This window comes from Heptranchias perlo, chromosome 18 (assembly GCF_035084215.1).
Source record: "Heptranchias perlo isolate sHepPer1 chromosome 18, sHepPer1.hap1, whole genome shotgun sequence".
Lineage (NCBI taxonomy): Eukaryota > Metazoa > Chordata > Chondrichthyes > Hexanchiformes > Hexanchidae > Heptranchias > Heptranchias perlo.
This window is the reverse complement of record NC_090342.1, coordinates 41483037-41507951: the sequence shown is the minus strand read 5'-3', so window position 1 is coordinate 41507951 and position 24915 is coordinate 41483037. Positions and strand designations below refer to the sequence as shown.

Below are 24915 nucleotides of genomic sequence, written 5' to 3'. Positions count from 1 at the left end.
GACGTACATTGCACATTTTCCTGCTCTTCCTGTGTGAGTCTCGTACGGTCTTAGCTATTATCTTTAATTTGTTTAATGCCTTGCTTGACTGAGGTGATGTTTTCGATCTTCTAACAATCTGCTTTTCTTTTAAGCAGGTTTGCAGGTCATTCAACTATTAACTTTATCTCCATGCTTGGCATTTCCCCATCCTCTTCCCTGCTTTCCTAATTTAATTAACTCGCTTCCCTACATCCAGTCCATATTTCTATAAAAAGGGCCCTGCCCGAAACATCAACCGGTCTTTTATTTCTACAGACTGCTGCAATTATGCATTTCCAGCTTTTTTGTTTTTTGTCTCACATTTGTAACATCTGCAGTTTTTTGCTTTTTATTTGTACTCAATGAAGACAGTTCCCTTTCAAGACAAGTACAGTATGATAAACTGATGCAAACTGAAAAATAAGGTGGTTAAAAAAGCAGCCATGCACTGACTTGTAAACAGATTTATTCCAGCGGCGACCCTGCTTGGACTCAATTATCTTAAGTATCTTAAGGAAATCCAAGTAGGTTAGTTTTGATTCAGGTACAAGTCCCAACATCCCTAAAAAGCGTCGATACTCCGCGGTTGTGACCGTAAGCAGGAAGCTGTCCAGCAGAGTACGAAAGTCGTGCATCGTAATTATTCCATCATGGTTACGGTCTAATAGATCAAATGCAGAACGCAGATCCTTGTAAAAAATAAGATTTCAATATGTCATTAATAATGTCACCCAGTATTAGCAACGTGATTACAAAATACTCTCCAACAAAAAAATCAAATGAAAAACTGCAATATTCACAGAAAATATAGATATATACAGTAATATAAAATGCAACATTGCTTCAGGATTAGCTAAATGGCCTTACCGAATATGAATTTTTCAGCTTATCCATGATGTGATTAAAACAATCATCAGCATTCATGCGTCTCATATTGCAATCACCTACATCACTGGAACACTGCTTTAGTGCAGCCACTGGATTCACCGTTCTGTAATCTGCAGATCACATGAATAAATATTTAAAATTCAATTTAATAATTTACTTAAATTGATACCCACAACAGTTTTTAATGCCTTTTCCTCCCTTCTTTTAGTTCCAGGTTTTTCCTTTCCTCCTGCCCTGGCCCACACCTGGTTGGGTCCCACTGAAAACTAAACAGGCAACTTGTTCTTAGGCCTATGCCAATGCCAGTTTTGGCCAGCTACCAAGAAATGAATGGGACAGGTCTCTCTTTGAGTGCCTCATCCTCTGCTCTGGTTTTCGCTATTTTCCTGTGGGGAACTGCTTGGCCTGTAATATAAATAAAAAGTAGGCTCCCCATTTTCAATTGGTGCCATGGATTTGAGTGTGAAGAGTCTGCCTGCAAGGCAACTGGACTTTTAATATTGAGTGACAAATTCTTGCATGTGCTATAATTACACACATCACTATTGGTGTGTTTCTGAAAGAACAAATCTCCTGGCCTGGATAGCTCACCTGCTAACATTTACAAGAACATAACCACCCATTCCCAATTGGCTCCTCCCATTCTTGAAAGAATTTCATGAAATTACTAGTACTGTGTTTGCCCCCAAATTTGGGAGAAACGCTTTGATCTCTCTTAAATTTTCCCCAATATACTCCCTCCTTTCCTTCTTCAGCTTCTGAGTGACTGTGACCCCTCATTCTGAATTATTTCAATCTCAATCTCTGAATTCACCACTCTCCTACCCTGCCAAAACTTCTCCCTTTATATACAATACCCAGCCTCTGACCTGCTACAAGAGCAGGTCAGAGGCTGGGTATTCTGCGCCGAATGACTCACCTCCTGACTCCCCAAAGCCTTTCCACCATCTACAAGGCACAAGTCAGGAGTGTGATGGAATACTCTCCACTTGCTTGGATGAGTGCAGCTCCAACAACACTCAAGAAGCTCGACACCATCCTGGACAAAGCAGCCCGCTTGATTGGCACCCCATCCACCACTCTAAACATTCACTCTCTTCACCACTGGCACACAGTGGCTGCAGTGTGTACCATCCACAGGATGCACTGCAGTAACTTGCCAAGGCTTCTTCGGCAGCACCTCCCAAACCCACGACTTCTACCACCTAGAAGGACAAGAGCAGCAGGGTCATGGGAACACCACCACCTGCACGTTCCCCTCCAAGTCACACACCATTCCGACTTGGAAATATATCACCGTTCCTTCATCGTCGCTGGGTCAAAATCCTGGAACTCCCTTCCTAACAGCACTGTGGGAGAACCTTCACCACACGGACTGCAGCGGTTCAAGAAGGTGGCTCACCACCAACTTCTCAAGGGCAATTAGGGATGGGCAATAAATGCTGGCCTTGCCAGCGACGCCCACATCCCATGAACAAATAAAAAAAAATATAAACCCTCCTATCCATATTCACAGCCACCCACTTTTTATCATTTCCCATCGTCTCTCTACTCTGTAGTTTTGATCACTGATGAGGCCATCTCTGACCACTATCTTATATCCCTCACCACTTCTAGAAAAAAAACTCTTCCCCAAGTAGAACTTTCAAACTCCCAACTGCCTAACCTTTGGCCCTACATTCACCATGGAGGTGTCAATTTGTACAACCACTCCTTCACTTCCACCCTGTTCCTAGCAAAATCACAGTCTGCCATCTCAGTTGTTCTTCCTGGTACGGTCCCCATCTTCATGCCATCAAGCCCAAGGGATGCAGATTTGAGTGCATCACTAGATCTGCTGGACCACATCAACTCTACTTGATCTCACTCTCCTTTGCCAAAACCATACTATGCCAGGATTATCCTGGAGAGAAAAGATAATTACTGGCTTCTTTTCTACAATACCAACCATCTGCTAAACCATCTCCCCTCACCTCTAATAACAAGTATGAGGAGTCACGGACTTTTTTGTCACCAAGATTTAGCTGCCATCCACTTAGCTACCTCTGCTGCTGCTTCTTATTTACCCACCAAACCAACTAGCCAAGTTGAATTTTTTGAGGCAGTTACAAACGTGGTAGATAAGGGAGTGTCTATGGATGTTATTTATATTGACTTCCAGAAGGCATTCGATAAGGTTCCACCCAAGAGACTGTTAGCAAAAATGAAAGTGCATGAAATTGAAGGCAACCTATTGACATGGGTAGGGATTTGGTTTGGAGGTAGGAGGCAGAGAGTAGGGATAATGGGTATGTACTCCAATTGGCAGGATGTGATGAATGGTGTCCCTCAGGGATCTGTATGGGGCCTCAGCTTTTCACTATATTTACCAATGACTTAGATGAAGGAATAGAGAGTCATATATCCAATTTGCTGTCGACACAACGTTAAGTAAGTAGCATGGTAAGTAGTGCAGATGGAAGCAGAAAGTTGCAAACGGACAATGATATATTAAGTGAGGAGGCAAACCTGTAGCAGGTGGAATTCAATATGGGGAAGTGTGAAGTCATCCACTTTGGACTTAAGAAAGATAGATCAGAGTATTTTCTGAATTATTGCAAGGGGAATGGAATATAAAAGTAGAGATGTTTTGCTACAGTTGTACAGGGCATTGGCATCTAGAATACCGTGTGAGGTTTTGGTCGCCTTATGTAAGAAAGGACATAATTGCTTTGGAGGCGGTTCAGAGAAGGTTCCCTCGACTGATTTCTAGGATGAGGGGGTTATCTTATGAGGAAAGGTTGGGCAAGTTGGGCCTGTATACACCAGAGTTTAGAAGAATGAGAGGTGATCTTATTGAAACATATAAGATCTTGAGGGGACTTGAAGAGGTAGATGCTGAGGGGATGTTTCCCCTTATGGGAGAGACTAGAACTAGGGGCCACAGTTTAAAAATAAGGGGTCTCCCATTTAAGACAGAGATGAGGAGAAATTTTTTCTCCTGGAGGGTTGTGGGTCTGTGGAACTCCCTTCCCCAGAGAGCAGTGGAAGCAGGGTCATTGAATATTTTTAAGGCTGAGTTAGATAGATTTGTGATTAACAAGGGAGTCAAAGGTTATGGTAGGTAGACGGGAAAGTAGAATTGAGGTCACAATCAGATCATCCATGATCTTATCAAATGGCAGAACAGGCTCAAGGGGTCGAATGGCCTACTCCTGCTCTTAATTCGTATGTTCGTACGTTCGAATGTTGAGAAGCTAGGAACTGTGGAGGTGCAGAGAGATTTATGAGTCCATGTATAGAAATCACTAAAAGCTAGTGGACAGGTACAAAAAAGAATTTAAAAGGCTACTGGAATGTTAGCCTTTATCTCAAGGGGGCTGAAATACAAAGGGGTGGAAGTTATGCTACAGTTGTATAAAGCTTTGGTTTGACTGCGGTGCTCAGAGTACTGCGTTCTGAGCACCGCACCTCAGGTAGGATACATTGGCCTTGGAGGGGATACAGCATGGATTCACCAGAATGATACTGGGGCTAAAAGGGTTAAATTATGAGGACAGGTTGCTTAGGCTAGACTTGTAGTCCCTTGAGTATAGAAGATTAAGGGGATACCTTATGGAAGTGTTTAAGATGATTAAAGGATTTGATAGGGTAGATAGAGATAAACTATTTCCTTTGGTGAGGAAGTCCAGAACAAGGAGGCACAACCTTAAAAATAGAGCTAGGCCGTTCAAGGGTGATGTTGAAAGCATTTCTTCAACAAAGGATAGTAGAAATTTAGAAACATCCCCCAAAAAGCTGTTGAGGCTAGGTCAATTGAAAATTTCAAAACAGAGATTGATAGATTTTTGTATGGTAAGGGTATTAAGGAATATGGAACCAAGGCAGGTAAATGGTGCTGAGGTACAGATCAGCCATGATCTAATTGAATGGCAAAACAGGCTCGAGGAGCTGAAAAGTCTACTCCTGTTCCTTTGTTCTAAGCCAAATCTCCTCTCAGGCCATCCACGCCCTAGCCCTGAACCCCTCTCTCCGATCTCCTCCATGCCTTCCCTGATGCCATATTGTCCCTGACCCACCTCCTGATCCCTTGACCCCATCCCGCTAAACAGGTGACCATCCAACTTGCCTTCCTGGCCTACATGCTAGCTGACATTGTAAATGGTTACTTCTCCTCAGGCACTGTCCCTTTAAAAACTGCATTCTTCACCAACCTCCTCAAAAAGCTAACCCTCAACTCCTCTGCCCTTGCAGAGGAGCCTCATCTCCTGTTCTTCTCCAAAGTCTTCACTGTCATTTTCTAAATCCATGCCTATCACTCCCAAAACTACTGTTTGAATCTCTCCAATCAAGTTTCAGCCCCAACCACAGCATCAAAATGGCAGTATCCCAAGGTCACAAACAACATTCTCTGTGACTGTGATATGATGCATTACTGCTCTCATCCTCTTGGCACCCTTTAACATGGTCAACCACGCCATCCTCCTCAAACATCACTCCTCCATTATCCAGCTCGGTGGCACTGCCCTCTCTTGGTTCCACTCTTACCTAACCAATCATAGTCAGAGGATCTCCAGCAATAGCTTCCCTTCCTGCCCCCAACACTGTTACCTCGAGTCCTCAAGCATCTATCCTTGGTCCACGCCTTTCCACATCTACATACTGATTCCTGGCGACATCATTCACAGACATGGGGTCAGGTTCCACATGTACGCTGAAGACATCCAGCTCCACCTCTCCACTGCTTCAGTGTTGTCAGACTACTTGACTAACATCCAGTCTTAGATGATCTGCAATTTCCTCCAGTTAAACATTGGAAAGACTAAAACCATTGTATTTGTCCCCTGCTACAAACTCCATACCCTTGACATAACTCCATCTTCCTTCCTGGCCATTGTCTCAGGCTGAGCCAGAATGTTTGCAACCTTGGTTTCTATTCAACCCTAAACTGAGCTTCGAACCCCATATCCTCTCCATCACAAAGCCGGCCTATTCCCCCTGCATAATATTGCCCATCTCCACCCCTACCTCGGCCCATTTGCTGCTGAAACTCTCATTGATGCCTTTGACACCTCCAAAGTCAACAATTGCATTGCTCTTCTGGCTGGCCTCCCCTCCTCTACCCTCCATAAACTTCATCTCATCCAAAACTCTGGTGCCTGTACCCTATCCTGCACCAAGTCCTGCTCGCCCATCATCACTGCACTCACTGACCTATATTGGCTCCTGGTCTCCCAATGCCTCAAGTTAAAATTCTCATCCTCGTGTTTAAATCCCTTTATGGCCTCACCTCTTCCCATCATTGTAACTTCAGCCCTACAACCCTTTGAGAACTCTGCATTCCTCCAACTCTGGCCTCTTGTGCATTCCCCACTCCCTTCACCCCACCATTGGCAGCCATGCCATCCGCCGGCTAGGCCCTACTCTCTGGAATTCCCTTCCTAAGCCTCTCCCCCTTTCCAACTCCCTCTGCTCCTTTAAGACCGTCCTTAAAATCCACCTCTTTGACCAGGCTTTTAGCCACCCCTCTTAATATCTGCTTCTTTGGCTCAACGTCCATTTTTGTTTGATTATGCTTCTGTAAAGTGCCTTGGGACATTTTTCTACGTTAAAGTCATGATAAATATAACATAAATTTATTGTTGTATTAATAACAACTTAGCTTCATTATCCTTCACACCAAGATGACACAGCCCCTTTAGGAGGACTCTATCTACTTCAGTTGTAATCAAGTTGTCGTACTTTCTTTTAATTAGCTAAAGGGCCAAGTAGCTCAGGACACCATCAAGGTTGAAAGGACACGGTAAATCAAAACATAATGGTTAGGCAATGTCAAACTTGAGTTTAAAAGACTTAGTAGTAGGAAGAGAAGACTGGGTAGGGTAATGAATTTCACAGTTTTAATGTCCTGGAAGAGGAATAACTCAGGAAGAGGCAATGTGATGAATATTGATTTTGGTAAAGTGGGGATGCAAGGAGGAGCATGGTCTGCATATTTGGAGACGAGGAAGAACAGGGAATGTTCTGAGGAGCAATGACCATATTATTATCAAAACTGGGATTCCAATATTGCAACGGCATCTACAGTATCAAACGTTGTATAGAAGTGACTGAACAAGTTAAAAGCCTTTCTCCATATTATTATCAATAATATGGAGAATGCTGTTGCAATATTGGAATCCCAGTTTTGATTACGATACATAGCGATCTCCATGTGAATGAACTCTTAATATTTTGGTTACCTTTAAACCGTTCAGAAAAGTCACGGAAATTCATGTCTTGATTATTGAACCCCAATATATTAGCCAGAATGTTAAACTGATGCTCATCCATGATTATGTCACAATCTTGCAGCACCTAAAGACCAAGGGATTCAACATCAAGTTATGAAACAGATTTTAAAAAGACATTATCTGCAGATTTCTGCCAGCTACAATAACATATACTATTGCTTCAGAGATGGTTATCCTCCAAATACTAACATTCACTAAGAAGATTACTTGACAATCAAATCCATCAAACAATAAGGATATTTATAGCAATCCATTTGTTCTCTACTGCTGCCTGCTACCACCATGCTTTCTCTCCATTAGTAATGGGTAAAGGACAGTCTGGGCTATGGATTCCTTCTTAGTCATTCCATAATTGGCTGATAGAATGTGGAGGATTTTTTGTGGATGGAGGGAAACAAACTGGTTTAGTCATGGCACATTTTTGTCCTTCTGGAAGGGAATGCTTGATTAATCCACATAGCTGGTTCTCTAGCAGCTGGCCAAGAAATGCCAAGGCGACAAGTAAGCTTCAATATCCATTGCAAATGGGATTCATACTCATTCCCTTTTGGACTTGGACATTTCACTCCGATAGGACTGCCCAATACAAGCCACTGTCTAGTTCTCAGTAGGGTTGGGAGATGGGAGAGCAAAATCGACTACAAAATAGTAGTTCTAGCTGTCATTATCCAACCTCTTCCTAACTTTAATTGTTAACTGTGACATTTTTAAAATTCTAAATGAATAAATTTATTAAGGAAAAATTGGGCTACATTTTCTTCCAATTGACTATAAATGGGTGAAAAGTCTAGCCCTAACTAACTTATAAATAGGAAACAAAATTAAAAATTGTGTGCATTCCTACACAGCCTGCATCTTGACAATCAATATTTGTGGTGGAGGGTACCAAAACCTTCAGTAAGCAGAACAAACTTTTATTCTTCTGGAAAATCTATCAATCTATCAATTTAAAATAATTTTTATACATGGTGAGAAGTGTTGCTAAAGCTGTGTTTTTTTAAAAAAGGGATTTATTATTTTCTCCCCTTTCTCTGTTGCTTACTCATAGCAACTAGCATCTCTGACAGATAGGCTAGCCTGACAACCAGCTTTTCGGCCTCTGCCATTAGCACTCTATCAACAACCAGAGGGATATCCCCATTTCCCCCTCATTCAACACTTCTACAACACAACATGGCTGAGGTGGGAAACTGTGCGAGGAGTCAGTAGGACCTACTCACATTCTACTACTTAATGGCACAGCATATTGTAGCTTCAGTGCTCTGTATTACTATGCCAGTGCATATTTTGATAAAGTACTACACTCTTTGTATTGTTTGTACCACCATAAGGTTTCATTATGTTACAAAATTATATTCACAATGGAGGGGTACAAAGTTTGCTTCAGTGGACAAACTGATTTATTAAATAACGCAAAAACCTTCATTACTTAAGTGAAGCTTTCAGTTCCACTGCTAAATATATGTTTAAAAGAAAGTAGATATAATGAAGGATGATACCTATAAAGATGAGGATAATGGATGGATCAGGGCCATTGTTTTTAAGATCACACAATTTATGGGTGATTTAATTCAGGAATGGATTAAGAAGAACTTCCTCAGGAGCTAGATAAAAAGGGCATTCATAATTGTCTGGAGAGTATTCCATTTGTACCACAGGTACAAAGTAGATATCACCATGGTTACATTACGGCTAGCCACATGATTTAAAACATTCTTAAAGAAGATTTATTCCATGGTGTTAACATGAGTGGTATAAATATTTTAAACACATTAAAACAGAATTGTTACCACATATCCCATTTACACAACCATTAATATGGTCTTTAACAATGATCTTGCAATCATTGTGCATACAGAAGCTAGAAAGAAGAGGGTATAAACAGATAGGTATGATATGATTACTTACATTAATATTAATAATTTGTCTGATAAAAATATGAGCTCCCCTGACCATTCAGTTCAACTAGTAAGTAGATGAGCCATACAGCCTAGAAGGGTCCCATGTTTGATCTCCAGGCTGTGCCAAGTTAGTTGATATTCACAGGGCCAGTGGCAAGAGCACTGTAACTGGCACTGAGTTAGGGAGGGGAAATCAGCCAGGGTCTCTGCTCCGCTTCATTATCTAGCGACCATTGCTGGATGTGCACATCGGGACACTAAATGGAGAGAGGATCAGGCTTAGCTGTGATATCCCCTAGGGTTGATTTCCCCATCAACATTCACTTCCTAGGCTCATATATGAATAATGACCACTTGGCCAATGTACTGTATAGTAGCTGATGCCCCTGGAACTGTGCCCAGCAAGGATTCATTGCCTTCAGGATTGTAAAGAATCTTACAACACTAGGTTGTGGTCCAACAATTTTATTTGAAAATCACAAGCTTTCGGAGATTATCTCCTTCGTCAGGTGAGGGTGGGACTCCTTGAACGTTTCGCATTTATAGTCAGAGAACAATACCTGGTGATTACAGATAATCTTTCCAACTGCCCGTTGTCAAGGCAATCAAAGTGTTCAGACAGAAAGATGTTACCTACAGGACCACTGAATATACAAATGGCCAGAACACAAGACAGAGAGAGAGAGGGAGAAACATCCGAAAGGAAGAGGAAGACAGAGAATGACCCGTTGTATTAAAAACAGATAACCTTTATTCGCTGGTGGGGTTACGTGTAGCATGACATGAACCCAAGATCCCGGTTGAGGCCGTCCTCATGGGTGCGGAACTTGGCTATCAATTTGTGCTCAACGATTTTGCGTTGTCGTGTGTCTCGAAGGCCGCCTTGGAGAACGCTTACCCGAAGATCGGTGGCAGAATGCCCTTGACTGCTGAAGTGTTCCCTGACTGGGAGGGAACCCTCCTGTCTGGCGATTGTTGCGCGGTGTCCGTTCATCCGTTGTCGCAGTGTCTGCATGGTCTCGCCAATGTACCATGCTCCGGGGCATCCTTTCCTGCAACATGGTACATTGGCGAGACCATGCAGACACTGCGACAACGGATGAACGGACACCGCACAACAATCGCCAGACAGGAGGGTTCCCTCCCAGTCGGGGAACACTTCAGCAGTCAAGGACATTCAGCCACCGATCTTCGGGTAAGCGTTCTCCAAGGCGGCCTTCGAGACACACGACAACGCAAAATCGTCAAGCAGAAATTGATAGCCAAGTTCCGCACCCATGAGGACGGCCTCAACCGGGATCTTGGGTTCATGTCACGCTACACGTAACCACACCAGCGAATAAAGTTTATCTGTTTTTAATACAACGGGTCATTCTCTATCTTTCTCTTCCTTTCGGATGTTTCTCCCTCTCTCTCTCTGTCTTGTGTTCTGGCCGTTTGTATATTCGGTGGTCCTGTAGGTAACACCTCTCTGTCTGAATACTTTGATTGCCTTGACAACGGGCAGTTGGAAAGATTATCTGTAATCACCAGGTATTGTTCTCTGACTATAAATGCGAAACGTTCAAGGAGTCCCACGCTCACCTGACGAAGGAGATAATCTCTAAAAGCTTGTGATTTTCAAATAAAATTGTTGGACTATAACCTGGTGTTGTAAGATTCTTTACAATTGTCAACCCCAGTCCATCACCGGCATCTCCACATCCTTGCCTTCAGGAGAGGAGGGATGGAGGGATATTGGCTCAGAAAAGGGATGGAAAAAGATAATATGCTGTGACAAAGATTACTTATCTCTAACGTGTGATACATTTCTTACTTCTCTAATGTGTGCGTGTGGGCAAGTGAAAGAGACAGAAACAGAGAAAAATAGAACTGATGTAAAGGTTAGAGGCCAAGAAGGAAAATACTGCAGTCTAAATCAATTAAGATAAGTATTTCTTTACTGGTATAAACAATAAATGAAGTTTCTCACCTTCTTGAATCCTTCCTTGTTGATTTTAGCATTGGATTGCTTCTTGTGGGTAAGGAAACTTTTCCTAATGTTACTGTCACAGTATATAATACGTTGCCACAGCTCTGATTTCACCTCATTCACAGTCATCATCTTGCCGAATATGAGATCCTCATTTTCTTTTTGCGGCCTGATATGTAAACATCAGTTGCCATATTTACTTGTGGAAACAACTCAGTAACAGACCTACATCAGAATATAGAGTAATGGAGGTTGGCACCACAGTCCATTGATGCTCTACTGAGTGTGGAAATGAAGGCTGCTACCAACTATTCCCCATATGATGGGATCCCAATCTCTGCTATGCCAATGTGGGTAGTGCCAAGCTATGACCACACACTTCCCCACAAAAAGGGAGCGGAAAGTAACATTTCAAAATAAAAAATTAAGGGGGAATAGAGTGGTACATTGTGTTAATATTCTGTTCTTTCAGCTCTGACACATGGGTTTGAATCCAGCCCAAACTTAATGGGTGGAAGTTTTCTTTTTTGTCTGCTGGCTGCAGCACTGTCAAATGAAATGAGTTTAGACTCTCTTAATCCAGTACTAAGAAAGAAAAGACTTCAAACCTGAGGTTCCTAAAGCTGGTGTAAGAAAAGCTTTATACAAGCTTTCTATAATATTGCTAACCTAGCTCGGGAAAAGTATTATGTTAGCTTTCCCTGTGAACAAAGGCTATGTGTTCATCCCCAAAGCAAGCTTTTGGGTTACTTTGTGAAGAGAGGGTCTTTTTGAGTAATGAGTATCTCGTGTCATTCTCATCTCCTGTTCATAAGATGGGAAAGGGGAGTTATCTCTGGTTTGGGTAAAGATAAGAGTTCTTGATAACTCGGAGGCAACTAACCATAAGGGAGGTTAATGATGTCAGGTATTATGTTATCAGAGATATCCGAGGAATCGCTGTACGCACAGACCCTGAACAGCTTTGATAAGGGAGGTTTGAGTAATGTGAATAACACATGTTTAAAGACTGAGTCATAGCTTAGAGACAGAGAAAGCTATTGATGTTTGCACACGGCCCATACAGAGCTAATGGGCTCAATTTTCAAATGAAAGTCTGGGTGCATTGGGGGTGGGGGGGCAGCGAAAATTGGTAAAATTTCAAGCAGGTAAGGAACCCAGCTCCAACCTGCTGACTTCTGCGTCTCACACAGACGCATCTATGTGTTTGTGTGGTTCTGGAATCAAAAGTCCCGCCGGCAATTAAAGCCGGTGGGATGATATTTAAAGAAGCACATGCACCTCATTGAGGTACTTAAGGTACTTTATTTGTTACATAGTTGGTAGTTACAATGATTTTCAACTTACCTGGGCAGCTTTCCCACGGCTTCCGATTCACACCTGGTGAAACCAGGCATGAAGGGCTGGATCAGGCAAAAATAAACTAAATAAATTAAATAAAATAACATTTCACAAAGTTAAAAAAAATAAACCTACCTTTCAAACGATGTCACCTGCACCCTCCTGCTCCGATGTCCGACGTCTCACCCCTCCGACGATATCCGATGTCCCCCCACCTTTGATCGCCCACCCCCCACCGCTCTCTGTTTCAGCGTCCGATGAGGTCTCTCTCTTTCTCCCCCTCCACCACCCTCGGCGTTGCCGCTTCTGTCGGCGGCCAGCCTATAAATCAGGCTGGCTGCCGGGCGTAAAACCCGGAAACAAGATTAATGAGCGATCGCGTGGGAAAAGGCAAGTTTTTTTAAAATTCGGATTTGCTACGCGCCCATTGACCGCCCCCCCCCCAACCCCCGCCGCTGCCATTCCTCTATCCTTTTAAAATTGAGCCCAATGTGTCTAAAAACATATATAAGATGGGTACACCTTTGTATTGATTAGAACATTCTCAGAGCAAGGCTGGGCAGCTTAACTGATACCAAAGATCTTCAAAAGTGCACTTCGAGGCCTTATACAGTAATAAACTTTGTCAGGTTGTATTCATCTGATCAGTATGTTCAATTGTACTCTTGTATTTTAACAGCTTTGTTACTTATTAGAAACAAAGAAAATAGAAGCAGGAGTAACCCATTCGGCCCTTCAAGCCTGCTCCGCCATTCAACATGATCATGGCTGATCCTCTATCTCAATACCATATTCCCGCTCTCTCCCCATATCCGTTGATGCCTTTTGTGTCTAGAAATCTATCTAGCTCCTTCTTAAATATATTCAGTGACTTGGCCTCCACAGACTTCTGTGGTAGAAAATTCCACAGGTTCACCACCATCTGAGTGAAGAAATTTCTCCTCATCTCAGTCCTAAATTTCCTACCCCGAATCCTGAGATTCCCCAGCCAGGGGAAACATCCTCCCTGCATCCAGTCTAGCCCTGTCAGAATTTTATATGTTTCAATGAGATTCCTTCTCATTCTTCTATACTCGAGTGAATACAGGCTGAGTCGACCCAATCTCTCCTCATACGACAGTCCTGCCATCCCAGGAATCAGTCTGGTGAACCTTCGCTGCACTCCATCTATGGCAAGTATATCCTTTCTTAGGTAAGGAGACCAAAACTGCACACAATACTCCAGGTGTGGTCTCACCAACGCCCTGTATAACTGCAGTGAGACATCCTTGCTCTTGTACTCAAATCCTCTTGCCATGAAGGCCAACATACCATTTGCCTTCCTAACTGCCTGCTGGACCTGCATGTTTGCTTTCAGTGATTGTGTACAAGGACACCCAGGTCCCTTTGTACATCAACATTACCCAATCTATCACTATTTAAGTAATACTCTGCCTTTCTGTTTTTCCTTCTGAAGTGGATAACTTCACATTTATCCACATTGTACTGCATCTGCCATGTATTTGCCCACTCACTCAACTTGTCTAAATCGCCTTGAAGCCTCTTTGCATCCTCCTCACAACTCACAATCCCACCTAGTTTTGTGTCATCAGCAAACTTGGAAATATTACATTTGGTTCCCTCATCCATATCATTGATATATATTGTGAATAGCTGGGGACCAAGCACTGATCCCTATGGTACCCCACTAGTCACTGCCTGCCATCCCGAAAAAGACTAATTTATTCCTGTTCTCTGTTTCCTGTCTATTACCCAATTTTCAATCCATGCCAGTATATTACCACCAATCCCATGCGCTTTAATTTTGCAAACTAAACTCTTATGTGGGACTTTATCAAAGGCCTTCTGAAAATCCAAATAAACCACATACACTGGTTCTCCCTTATTTATTCTACCAGTTACATCCTCAAAAAACTCCAGTAGGTTTGTCAAACAAGATTTCCCTTTCATAAATCCATGTTGACTTTGTCCAATCCTGTTGATATTTTCTAAAGTGTCCTGTTATCACATCCTTTATAATAGACTCTAGCATTTTCCCTACTACTGATGTTAGGCTAACTTCCCCACAAAAAGGGAGCGGAAAGTAACATTTCAAAATAAAAAATTAAGGGGGAATAGAGTGGTACATTGTGTTAATATTCTGTTCTTTCAGCTCTGACACATGGGTTTGAATCCAGCCCAAACTTAATGGGTGGAAGTTTTCTTTTTTGTCTGCTGGCTGCAGCACTGTCAAATGAAATGAGTTTAGACTCTCTTAATCCAGTACTAAGAAAGAAAAGACTTCAAACCTGAGGTTCCTAAAGCTGGTGTAAGAAAAGCTTTATACAAGCTTTCTATAATATTGCTAACCTAGCTCGGGAAAAGTATTATGTTAGCTTTCCCTGTGAACAAAGGCTATGTGTTCATCCCCAAAGCAAGCTTTTGGGTTACTTTGTGAAGAGAGGGTCTTTTTGTAGTTCCCTGTTTTCTCGCTCCCTCCTTCTTAATAAAGCTATTATACCTGTTTTCCCTCTCCCTCCTTCTTAATAAAGCTATTATACTTAGGAACGAAACACCTTGCGGCCTTTTTGATTAAAGACTAAATCTGTAAAATAGATAACTCACAGTTGGTAAAGGACACGGGTTCACAGAATAAAACTGGCCATCTTAGGCAGGCTGCTGGTACAAGGAAGGAAAATGTCACATAGTTGCAGTGGGATCATTTTGTGAGGTTGGTTTAGAGCAGGAAGAAGCTTTTCCCTGTATCATAATATCGTATGATATGGCACAGGAGGAGGCCATTTGGCCCATCGTGCCTGTGCTGGCTCTTTGGTAGAGCTATCCAATTAATCCCATTCCACTGCTCTTTCCCCATTGTCCTCTAAATCTTTTCCCCTTCAAGTATTTATCCAATTCCCTTTTGAAAGTTATTATTGAATCTGCTTTCACCACCCTTTCAGGCAGTGCATTCCAGATCATAATAAAAGTATGTTTCCTCATGTTGCCTCGGTTCTTTTGCCAAACGCCTTAAATCTGTGTCCTCTGGTTACTGACCCTTCTACCACTGGAAACAGTTTCTCCTTATTTACTCTATCAAAACCATTCACAATTTTGAACACCTCTATCAAATCTTCACTTAACCTTCTCTGCCCTAAGGAGAAAAACCCCAGCTTCTCCTGTCTCTCCGCGTAACTGAAGTCCGTCATCACTGGTACCATTCTTGTAAATCTCTTCTGCACCCTTTGTAAGGCCTTGACATCCTTCCTAAAGTGTGGTGCCCAGAATTGAACACAATACTCCAGCTGAGTCCTAAACAGTGTTTTATAAAGGTTTAGTGTAACCTCCTTGCTTTTTTACTATTATGTCTCTATTAATAAAGCCCAGGATTTCAGAACAGCCTTCTCAACTTGTCTTGCCACCTTCAAAGATTTGTGTACATACATTCCCAGGTCTCTCCATTCCTGTACCCCCCTTAAAATCATACCATTTAGTTTATATTGCCTCTCTTCATTCTTCCTACCAAAAGTTATCACTTCACACTTCTCCGCATTAAATTTAATCTGCCACGTGTCTGTCCATTTCACCAGTCTATCTATGTCCTCCCGAAGTCTGTTACTATCCTCCACATTGTTTACTTCATTTCCCTATCTCTCACCTGGGAGAACATTTGATGCTGACACTGGGTGCCTGAAATAGGAAAATCTATCTTTCCCAGTGCCGACATCTCATACCCTGATGAGCATAACAGAAAAAAAAATTAGAAAATAAAAAGTTAAATCACAGTGTCATCGCATTCTGTATGCTGTCACACACCTTGTAACTGGGTCAGACAGTAACATTGGCAGAGGCTTGCGAAAAAGTCACCTACCTGACCTCAGCTAGAAGTGGTGCTTGCCTCAAGAGATAACAAAAGTACCATTAAACAGTAAAGAGAGGGGGAAGGGGGTGGGAACAAAGAAAATTGGAGGAGAAAAATTGGTGAGGGGAAAAAATAAAATCAGTGAATCAATAAGTTACCCAAGAGTGACAGAGTGTCAGTAATTGAAAGGAATTTAGATAATTTATATATAGAATAATGGATACAAGGGTCTGAGTTACAGTCTGGGATCTAACTGAGGAGTTCAGATGGTTTATATGTAGAATAACTGATACCTGAGAGAGTGTTACAAGCTGGAATCTAATAAAGGGATTACCTGAACACCTGGATGTGACATGGACCATGTCTCGGACCATCCTAGTTACCAAATCTACACAGTTAGGTGGCAAACATCAAGTGTGGAGTCTCTTGTGCTCACAGCTTTGAAATCATTCCTTGGAAACTGTTACTGATTAAAATAAGTACATTTTTGATTTTATGCAGGTCTACTCTGATTTTGTTGATTGTGTGCCATTATGATCCTTCAGTGGAGATATCAACTCAGAGCTCGGTGTCTCATGTGCCAAAATATTAACACAAAAAGATAATGAAGTAATAATCTGCAGTTAATTACCAAGAAATAACATTTCTTGTACCATTGGTCTTTCCTATCACGTAATCCAATATAACAAGTCTTTCACCATAAAAACCATTGCATTGTTTCATACTGTCAAGAGGGCATTTTCAGAAGATAATCGAGGCAGTCAATGTGAGCATTTAACCATCAGAATCATTCATAAGCAGACTCCATGAAAATTCACAGATGCGGAATTTATACGGGTTCCTCAGAATTCCCTGAATTTGCCACACAGATTCCATTGAAATCTAGGAGTTAAAGTTTCAAATAGATTTTTAAAAACCTGTGTGGTTTTGGAGATACATTCGACTACATTGATTAGTTTCCTTGTTTGACCCCCCACTTTGGCCAAAAGGTCATTGACCACGTGGGTCATCTCTTTTTTTTAAAATCCTCTTAAAATTGCCATTTCAGTTAGGATCACTTATATAATAGCTACTTTTACTGTGATCAGTCTGTAACACCCACATTTAAAGTGAAAGTTTATTCTACTGAATTTTTCTAAAATTGTAAATCATGTTTATATTTAGTGGGGTCTCTTAGTCATTCCTCAATACCATGTTTTGTATTATAGAGCTGCTGGCTTGAGCAGTCTGGGAGCAGACATTTTGTGCAACACTCCTCCAGGTATATCATAAAGCTTAGGTCCAATGACGTGTTAAATGGGGAGAGTTACCACAATCCACTGTCCCCATTCAAGCTGTCCCTGGAGCAGGTCAAGATGTCGCAGCACAGGAGGTCCACACAAAATATCTCTGAGAAGCTGCCTCAATCAAGCAGTTCTGCAGTATAAAATGGGATAATTAGGGATGACTGAAACTTTTCTGTAACTATAAGCAGAGAACTTTTTCTCTTTGTAATGTGAGAGAATATGGGATATTGGGGGTTTTACTCTTCCTTTAATAGCTGACTGCAATATTTATTTTAATACTTCCACATGCTTATTATTGACAAGATGTGGAGAAAATACATTTAGTCCTTTGGAGTTTATGAAATATAAGGTCAGCTTTCATAGAATCTCTGAATTTACTAAAATTCTCTACATATTTCCACTCGCTTAATACTGGGTTTCAGTTGGTCATCACCCTCTGGGTGAAAAAATTTTTCCTCAGTTCCCCTCTAATCCTTCTACCAATTACTTTAAAATCTATGCCTCCTGGTCACTGACCCCTCTGCTAAGGGAAATAGGTCCTCCCGATCCACTCTATCTAGTCCCATCATAATTTGATACACTTCAATTAAATCTCCCCTCAGCCTCCTTTGTTCCAAAGAAAACAATCCCAGCCTATCCAATCTTTTCTTACAGCTAAAATTCTCCAACCCTGGCAACATCCTCGTAAATCTACTCTGTACCCTCTCTAGTGCAATCACATCTTTCCTGTAATGTGGTAACCAGAACTGTATGCAATACTCAAGCTGTGGCCCAACCAATGTTTTATACAGTTCTAGCATAACCTCCCTGCTCTTATATTCTATGCCTCGGCTAATAAAGGAAAGTATCCAGTATGCCTTTTTAACCACCTTATCTACCTGTCCTGCTACCTTCAGGGATCTGTGGCCATGCACTCTAAGGTCCCTTTGTTCCTCTATACCTCTCAGTATCCTCCCATTTATTGTGTACTCCCTTGCCTTGTTTGCCCTCCCCAAATGAATTACCTCACACTTCTCTGGATTGAATTACATTTGCCACTTTCCTGCTCACCTGACCAGTCCATTGATATCTTCCTGCAGTCGACAGCTTTCTCCCGCACTATCAACCACATGGCCAATTTTTGTATCATCTGCAAGCTTCTTGATCAAGCCCCCCACATTATTAAAATTGTTACTATACACCACAAAAAGCAAAGGACCTAATACTGAGCCTTGCAGGACCCCATTGGAAACAGCCTTCCAGTCGCAAAAACACCCATTACCCTTTGCTTCTTGCCACTATGCCAATTTTGGATCCATCTAGTCACTTTCCCCTGGATCCTATGGGATTTTACTTTTTTGACCAGTCTGCCATGGGGGACCTTGTCAAAAGCCTTGCTAAAATCCATGTACATTACATCAAACTCGTTACCCTCATCGACCCTCCTTGTTACCTCCTCAAAAAATTAAATCAAGTTAGTCAGACACGACCTTCCCTTCACAAATCCATGCTGACTGTCCTCGATTAACCTGTGCCTTTCTAAATGACGATTTATACTGTCCCTCAGAATGTATTCCAATAATTTGCCCACCACCGAGGTTAGACTGACTGGCCTATAATTACTCGGTCTATCTCTTTCTCCCTTTTTAAACAACGGTATGTTAGCATCCTCTAATCCTCCGGCACCATGCCTGTAGCCAGGGAGGATTGGAAAATGATGGTCAGAGCTTCCGCTATTTCCTCCCTTGCTTCTCTTAACAGCCTGGGATACATTTTATCCGGGCCTGGCAAATTATCTACTTTCAAAGATGTTAAACCCCTTAATACTTCCTCTCTCACTATGTTTATCCCATCCAATATTTCACACGCCTCATCCTTAACTACGATCTCTGCATCGTCCCTCTCTTTTGTGAAGACAGATGCAAAGTATTCATTAAGAACCATTCCCACATCATCTGCCTCCATACATACGTTACCTTTTTGGTCTCTAATAAGCCCTACTCTTTCCTTAGTTATCCTCTTGCTCTTTGTGTATTTATAAAACATTTTTGGGTTTTGCTTAATTTTACTAGCCAGTATTTTTTTATGCCCTCTCTTTGCTTTCCTAATTTCTTTTTTTAATTTCACCCCTGCACTTTCTATACTCCTCTAGGCTTTCTGCAGTATTGAGCTCTTGGTGTCTGATATAAGCTGCCCTTTTTTACGTTATATTACCCTGTATGCTCGTGGTCATCCAGGGGGTTCTAGATTTGGCAGTCCCACCCTTTTCGGTGTGGGAACATGTTTACTCTGAACCCCTTGAATCTTGCCCTTGAATGCCTCCCACTGCTCTGACACTGATTTACCTTCAAGTATCTGTTTCCAGTCCATTTTTGCTAAATCACTTCTCGGTTTAGTAAAATTGGCCCTTCCCCAATTGAGAACTTTTACTCCTGTTCTATCTCTGTCCTTGCTATCTCTATGCTAAATCTAACTGAATTATGATCACTGCCACCAAAATGTTCTCCCACTGATACTCCTTCCACCTGCCCAGCTTCATTCCCTAAAACTAAATCCAGAACTGCCCCCACTCTTTTTGGCTTGCTACTTACTGGCTAAAAATGTTTTCCTCAATGCAATTTAAGAATTCTGCACCCTTTATACCTTTTGCACTGATTGTATCCCAGTTAATATTTGGCTAGTTGAAATCCCCTATTACTGCCCTATTGTGTTTGCACTTCTCAGAAATTTGCCTACATATTTGCTCTTCTATCTCCCTCTGACTGTTTGGGGGTCTATAGTACGCTCCCAGCAGTGTGACTGCCCCTTTTTTGTTCTTTAACTAAACCCATATGGCCTCATTTGATGATCCTTCTAACATATCATCCCTCCTCACAGGCGTAATTGTTTCTTTAACCAATATTGCCACCCCACCTCCTTTTTTATCCCCCTCTCTATCTCGCTTATGTTACTTTTAGATTTACCACTGACTTACTAAACTTGGTACTTAAAAAGCTTAAACTGGTTACCAAAAAAAGGACATTGGCACAAGGACACAAACACAATTTTGGGGTTCAAATGATGTTTACAATCGTTTACAATAAATCACTACTTTCTAATCATTTTCAGTATCATTTTACAGAGTGAATACCATAATTTTATTACTGTGATAGCAGATATCAGGTTTGATCCCCACGTAGTAACAACAGACAAATCTCAGCAGATTTTCATCATGCTAAGAATGCTGTGTATAGTTTCAGTCAGGATCTCTTTAACCAGGTAGCCAACTAGGATTTTATTTTCTGGAATTTAGCAGCCAAAATAATATTGCTAAAGGCCTAGAATTACAGTTCTAGGGACTTCTTTCCTGCCCTAATATTTATTTTGAATATTTTGAAGATTTGGCAATATTTTATGTAATAAAGGATTGTTAGGAGATAAACCTAGAACTGGTGGAGAAGTGAACTTGCCTCTTTTTCTCTTGCTGTTGAGTGAGTGCAGGTACTTCAGTACCAATTATTTTAGGGATGCCAGTCACCCCCAGACTTTCCAGAAACTGTTGGTATGAAACTTGGATGCTGCTGTCCTGTCGCTGCTGGCACAATCTGAAAGATTTAAAGACTGATATTAAGATATTATATGTTAAAAAGTGTGTGGTCACAATATTCTAATGACATTGCAACCATAGTTGACACTCTGAGCCTAACATTACATAACACTCTTAAGTACAGTGAAGCTCGACCAACATTATATGACAGCCCCATTGTACTAACCAAAAAAGAATGTTGCGATCACAGTGATTTCCTACCTAACTGTCACTGTGCAGTCCTCCCCTTTCTTTTGTGCCGTGGCTGAGAGTAATTTCTGGAAAACATTCATTCTCACAGTGTATTGGTTTTCTCAATGATCCTTGCACTGGAAATGCAAATACAAAGCCTGTATTCTGTTGTTTTTTGGAAGGGGAAGGTGGTCTGTGCAGACTTCTGCCCTGACCAAAACAGAGTTCCAGCAGTCTGCAGCCAGGCCCTCAACAGCCAGAGCTCCTCGAGGTCACCCACCACGAGCACCTCAAGCGCCTTTAGTGGAGGTTCAGCAGTCTTGCACCTCTAAAGCTGTAGCCACTAAGCAATCACCTTGTAAGAGCATTTCAATAGGTGTAACGAGCGCACAAGACAAGTACAAAGGTTTGCACAAGGGTGATTTTTAGTCTTTTATGCTCAATAAAAGCATTTGTCAAATGAAGAGTGCTGAAATGTGGTGGAGTAGTTGGTCTAAGAACTACATCTATGAAGTTGTACCAATCAAGGGCATTCAGTTGGTTGGTGTAAAGAAAGGGTGAGATGGAATCAGGGTCTGTTGGTGCATTGGGAAGGGATTCTCCAAGAGAACATCTCTTCTTTTTAAGTTGATGCCAAGAGCTCTGGCAGTTGACAGCACTGCTAGGCCTTCCTCATCTGGAGCCTATGCCTTTTCGTCCCCTACTTGTAATTCCTGCTCTAGATCTTCTTCTCCAAGGCTTCCCCCATTTTTAAGAGTAAAGTTGTGCAGCATGCAGCAAACAACTTTGAATCATGACACAGACTCTGGCCTGTATTGCAAGACCCTTCCAGAGCTGTCAAGGCAGTGGAACCTTTGTTTTAAGAACCCTATATTCTGCTTTACAAGGACCCTTGTTCTGGATTGCTCTCATAGCGATGCTCGGCGTCTGCTTGAGTTCCTGACAGGAGTCATGAGCCAGATATTGATGGGACACCCCTTGTCCCCAAGCAGCCAGCCTCTGACCTGATAGTTTGGATGCAACAGAGGAAGTAATGAAGACTGACGCAGTATGAAAGCATCATGACTACTGCCAGTATACTGGGCACAGACCTGCATTATTCTGTCTGTGGTCACAGATGAGTTGGACATTCAATGAATGGAACCCCTTCCTGTTGTAGAAAAATCCTTGTTCATGACAGGGAGCATGCAGGGCTACATGGGTGCAGAATATTACTCCTTGCACTTGTGGAAAGTGTAGCTATTCTGGAAAATCCCAAAGTTCTTTCTTGTTGCTTGACAGCCTCCATAGAGGAGGTGATGAATTGTTGGTGTCTCGCAAATAGTGCATCTGTCATCTACTTTATAGAGGTGTGCCCTCAAACTGACTAATTTTGCTGATGTCCCCTGATGGAGTCTGGAATGATCCAGGTGCATAAAAGTTCAGAGCCACAGTTACCTTCACCACCACCACAGTTACCTTCACTGCCACAGTTTGTGTGCTTGGTACTGGGTTCCAATGCCTGCTGCAACATTGCAGAGCTCAGTAACTGCCTCCCTGCTGAAATGGAGCCGCCTTATACACATCAACTTATCGAGGTTATGATACGAGAGTCTGTTTCTGAAGACCTGAATACTTTAAAGACTCTTGAGCACTGCCCTCCTTTGCCCTCTTCACCCCTGTAATGCTTTACTTTCTGCTGCTGCTATCCCTCCTCATCTGGCAGCCTCAAAGGTAACCAAGCAGCATACCCATGTTGCAGAACAGTGCTGAAACCAATGGTGGAAAAAACTGCAGTACCTCACAGAATCAGTCTCTAAAACTATCACACGAGCATGAAACAGCCAAGAAACCCAAACAAACTGGCCCTAAACACCTCAGCAGCCTATAAAACCTAACCAGAGACGTATATTAGTTGAGCTGATGGTCTCTTTAAATATCGCTGTCGAAGTCTCCTTCCTGGCTCTGAGTACCATGTTTTGTTGGAACTGAAAAATCTGGCACTCCCAGATATCAATTTCCCAAAAGGGTCCTGATTCAAGTGCAGGACCCTTAACATAGTTTATTGAATCCAGTGTTTATTTGTGGTGGCCATTAGGTGTGCCTAACGAGCATTGAAATGGCTTTAATTAAAGTCACAATTGATGGTCATCTTTGACTGTGGTGTACTATCCCTCCTCTTCCTTCTCAACCTCTCTGCAGCCTTTGACACGGTCGACTGCACCGTCCTCCTCCAATAACTCTCCTTTGTTCTCCAGCTTAGTGGGACTACTGTCGCTTGGTTCCACTTTTACTTATCCAATCATAGCCAGAGCATCTCCAGCAATGGCTTTTCTTCCCATTGCTGCACAGATACCTTTGGCATCTCCCAGACATCTTTGCCCCCTCCTCGTCCATATTTACACGCTACCCCTTGGCAACATCTTCCAAAGATATGGAGCATGATTTTAGCATGGAGGCGGGAAGTCAGTGGGTGGGTAAATAGTCGTGTGGGAAACCCAGAAGTAATTTGAGCACATCGGATTGTGCAATCGCAACTCAATTGAAGGCACTTAATTTTACTTCCGGGTTTCATGTCCCCAAGCTGTGCAGCGGGCGTACTGCGCACCCGCATGATGCGATTTAAAGCCCACTATTTAAAGGACCAGTGCAAAAATGGATTTTGAAGGAGAAAGGAGGTAAAAGAGAAAGCAAAGGACATAGAGGTAAGGCAGCATCCAGGTTCTCGGGCGCATCCCTTGAGATACTACTGGCTGCTGTGAGAAGCAGAAGGGAGGTGTTATACCCAGGTGATAGGAGGAAGAAACCTGCTTCTGCCACCAAGAAGGCGTGGCTGGAGGTGGCAGAACAGGTCAGCAGCAGAAGCACAGTGCCCAAGTCTTGGCTGCAGTGCAGGAAGCGTTTTAATGACCTAACCAGGTCAGGAAAAATGAGTACAGTTGCTGATTTACCCACATCCTGTGTTGTTCAACAACATCCCCCCCACGTCACTCTGTGTTGGCACGCCTATCACATAACTTTTCACACCTACTTAAGTTTCAGCATCAACCATCCTTCATTTTCTATGTACTTCCTGAACTCTCAATTTATGCACCCACTACTGCCACTCACCCCATTCCCAAGGCAATGTGATGTATCTAGCTGATAGTCATCCTCTGATGCATCCATTTCATTGTCAGCCTCACCCAAAGCAATGCATTCATAGGGTGAAAACGTCACCTTCAGTCACTTACAGGTCTGTTCTTTCTCCCCTTGTAGGAAAAGAGAGCCCAAAGGGTTTAAGTCTGTAGTGGGAGTTGTGTACCCCCTGGTAGCAGCTGTGAAGTGACAGAATGTATAAATGCAGAGACTAGACAAGCATGTAGCAAAGGCAGAGTGATTTTAATGGGGGATCTTAACTTTCATATTGATTGGGATAAGCAGACGAGCTCATGTCAGAAAGGTAGTGAATTTCTTGTGTGTGTTCAGGACAGCTTTCTACAACAATATGTCCTAGAACCAACAAGGGGGCAGGCCTTATTAGATTTAATAATGAGTAATGAGCCAGATATAGTTAACAGCCTAACGGTGCGTGAACATTTATTTAATAGCGATCAACATTGTGTTTGAAAGGGAGAGACCCGTAAATTTAGATAAGGCCAACTTCAACGGGATGAGACAGAGACTGTCCACAGTAAACTG

The 24915-nt window shown here is 42.3% G+C and overlaps 1 protein-coding gene across 3 annotated transcripts in view; it reads right to left on the bottom strand.

The window, feature by feature from the left end:
* The window catches only part of efcab6 (EF-hand calcium binding domain 6), a 108394-nt gene that overhangs the window by 29922 nt on the left and 53557 nt on the right, over nt 1-24915 (bottom strand). For all 3 annotated transcript variants that reach the window (XM_067999787.1, XM_067999788.1, XM_067999789.1), the window contains exons 16-20: nt 20948-21082; nt 11055-11223; nt 7131-7245; nt 889-1019; nt 475-710 (exon numbers count right to left, since the gene is read on the bottom strand). In XM_067999787.1, the coding sequence (XP_067855888.1) occupies nt 475-710; nt 889-1019; nt 7131-7245; nt 11055-11223; nt 20948-21082 (786 nt within the window). The remainder of the gene's footprint in view (nt 1-474; nt 711-888; nt 1020-7130; nt 7246-11054; nt 11224-20947; nt 21083-24915) is intronic.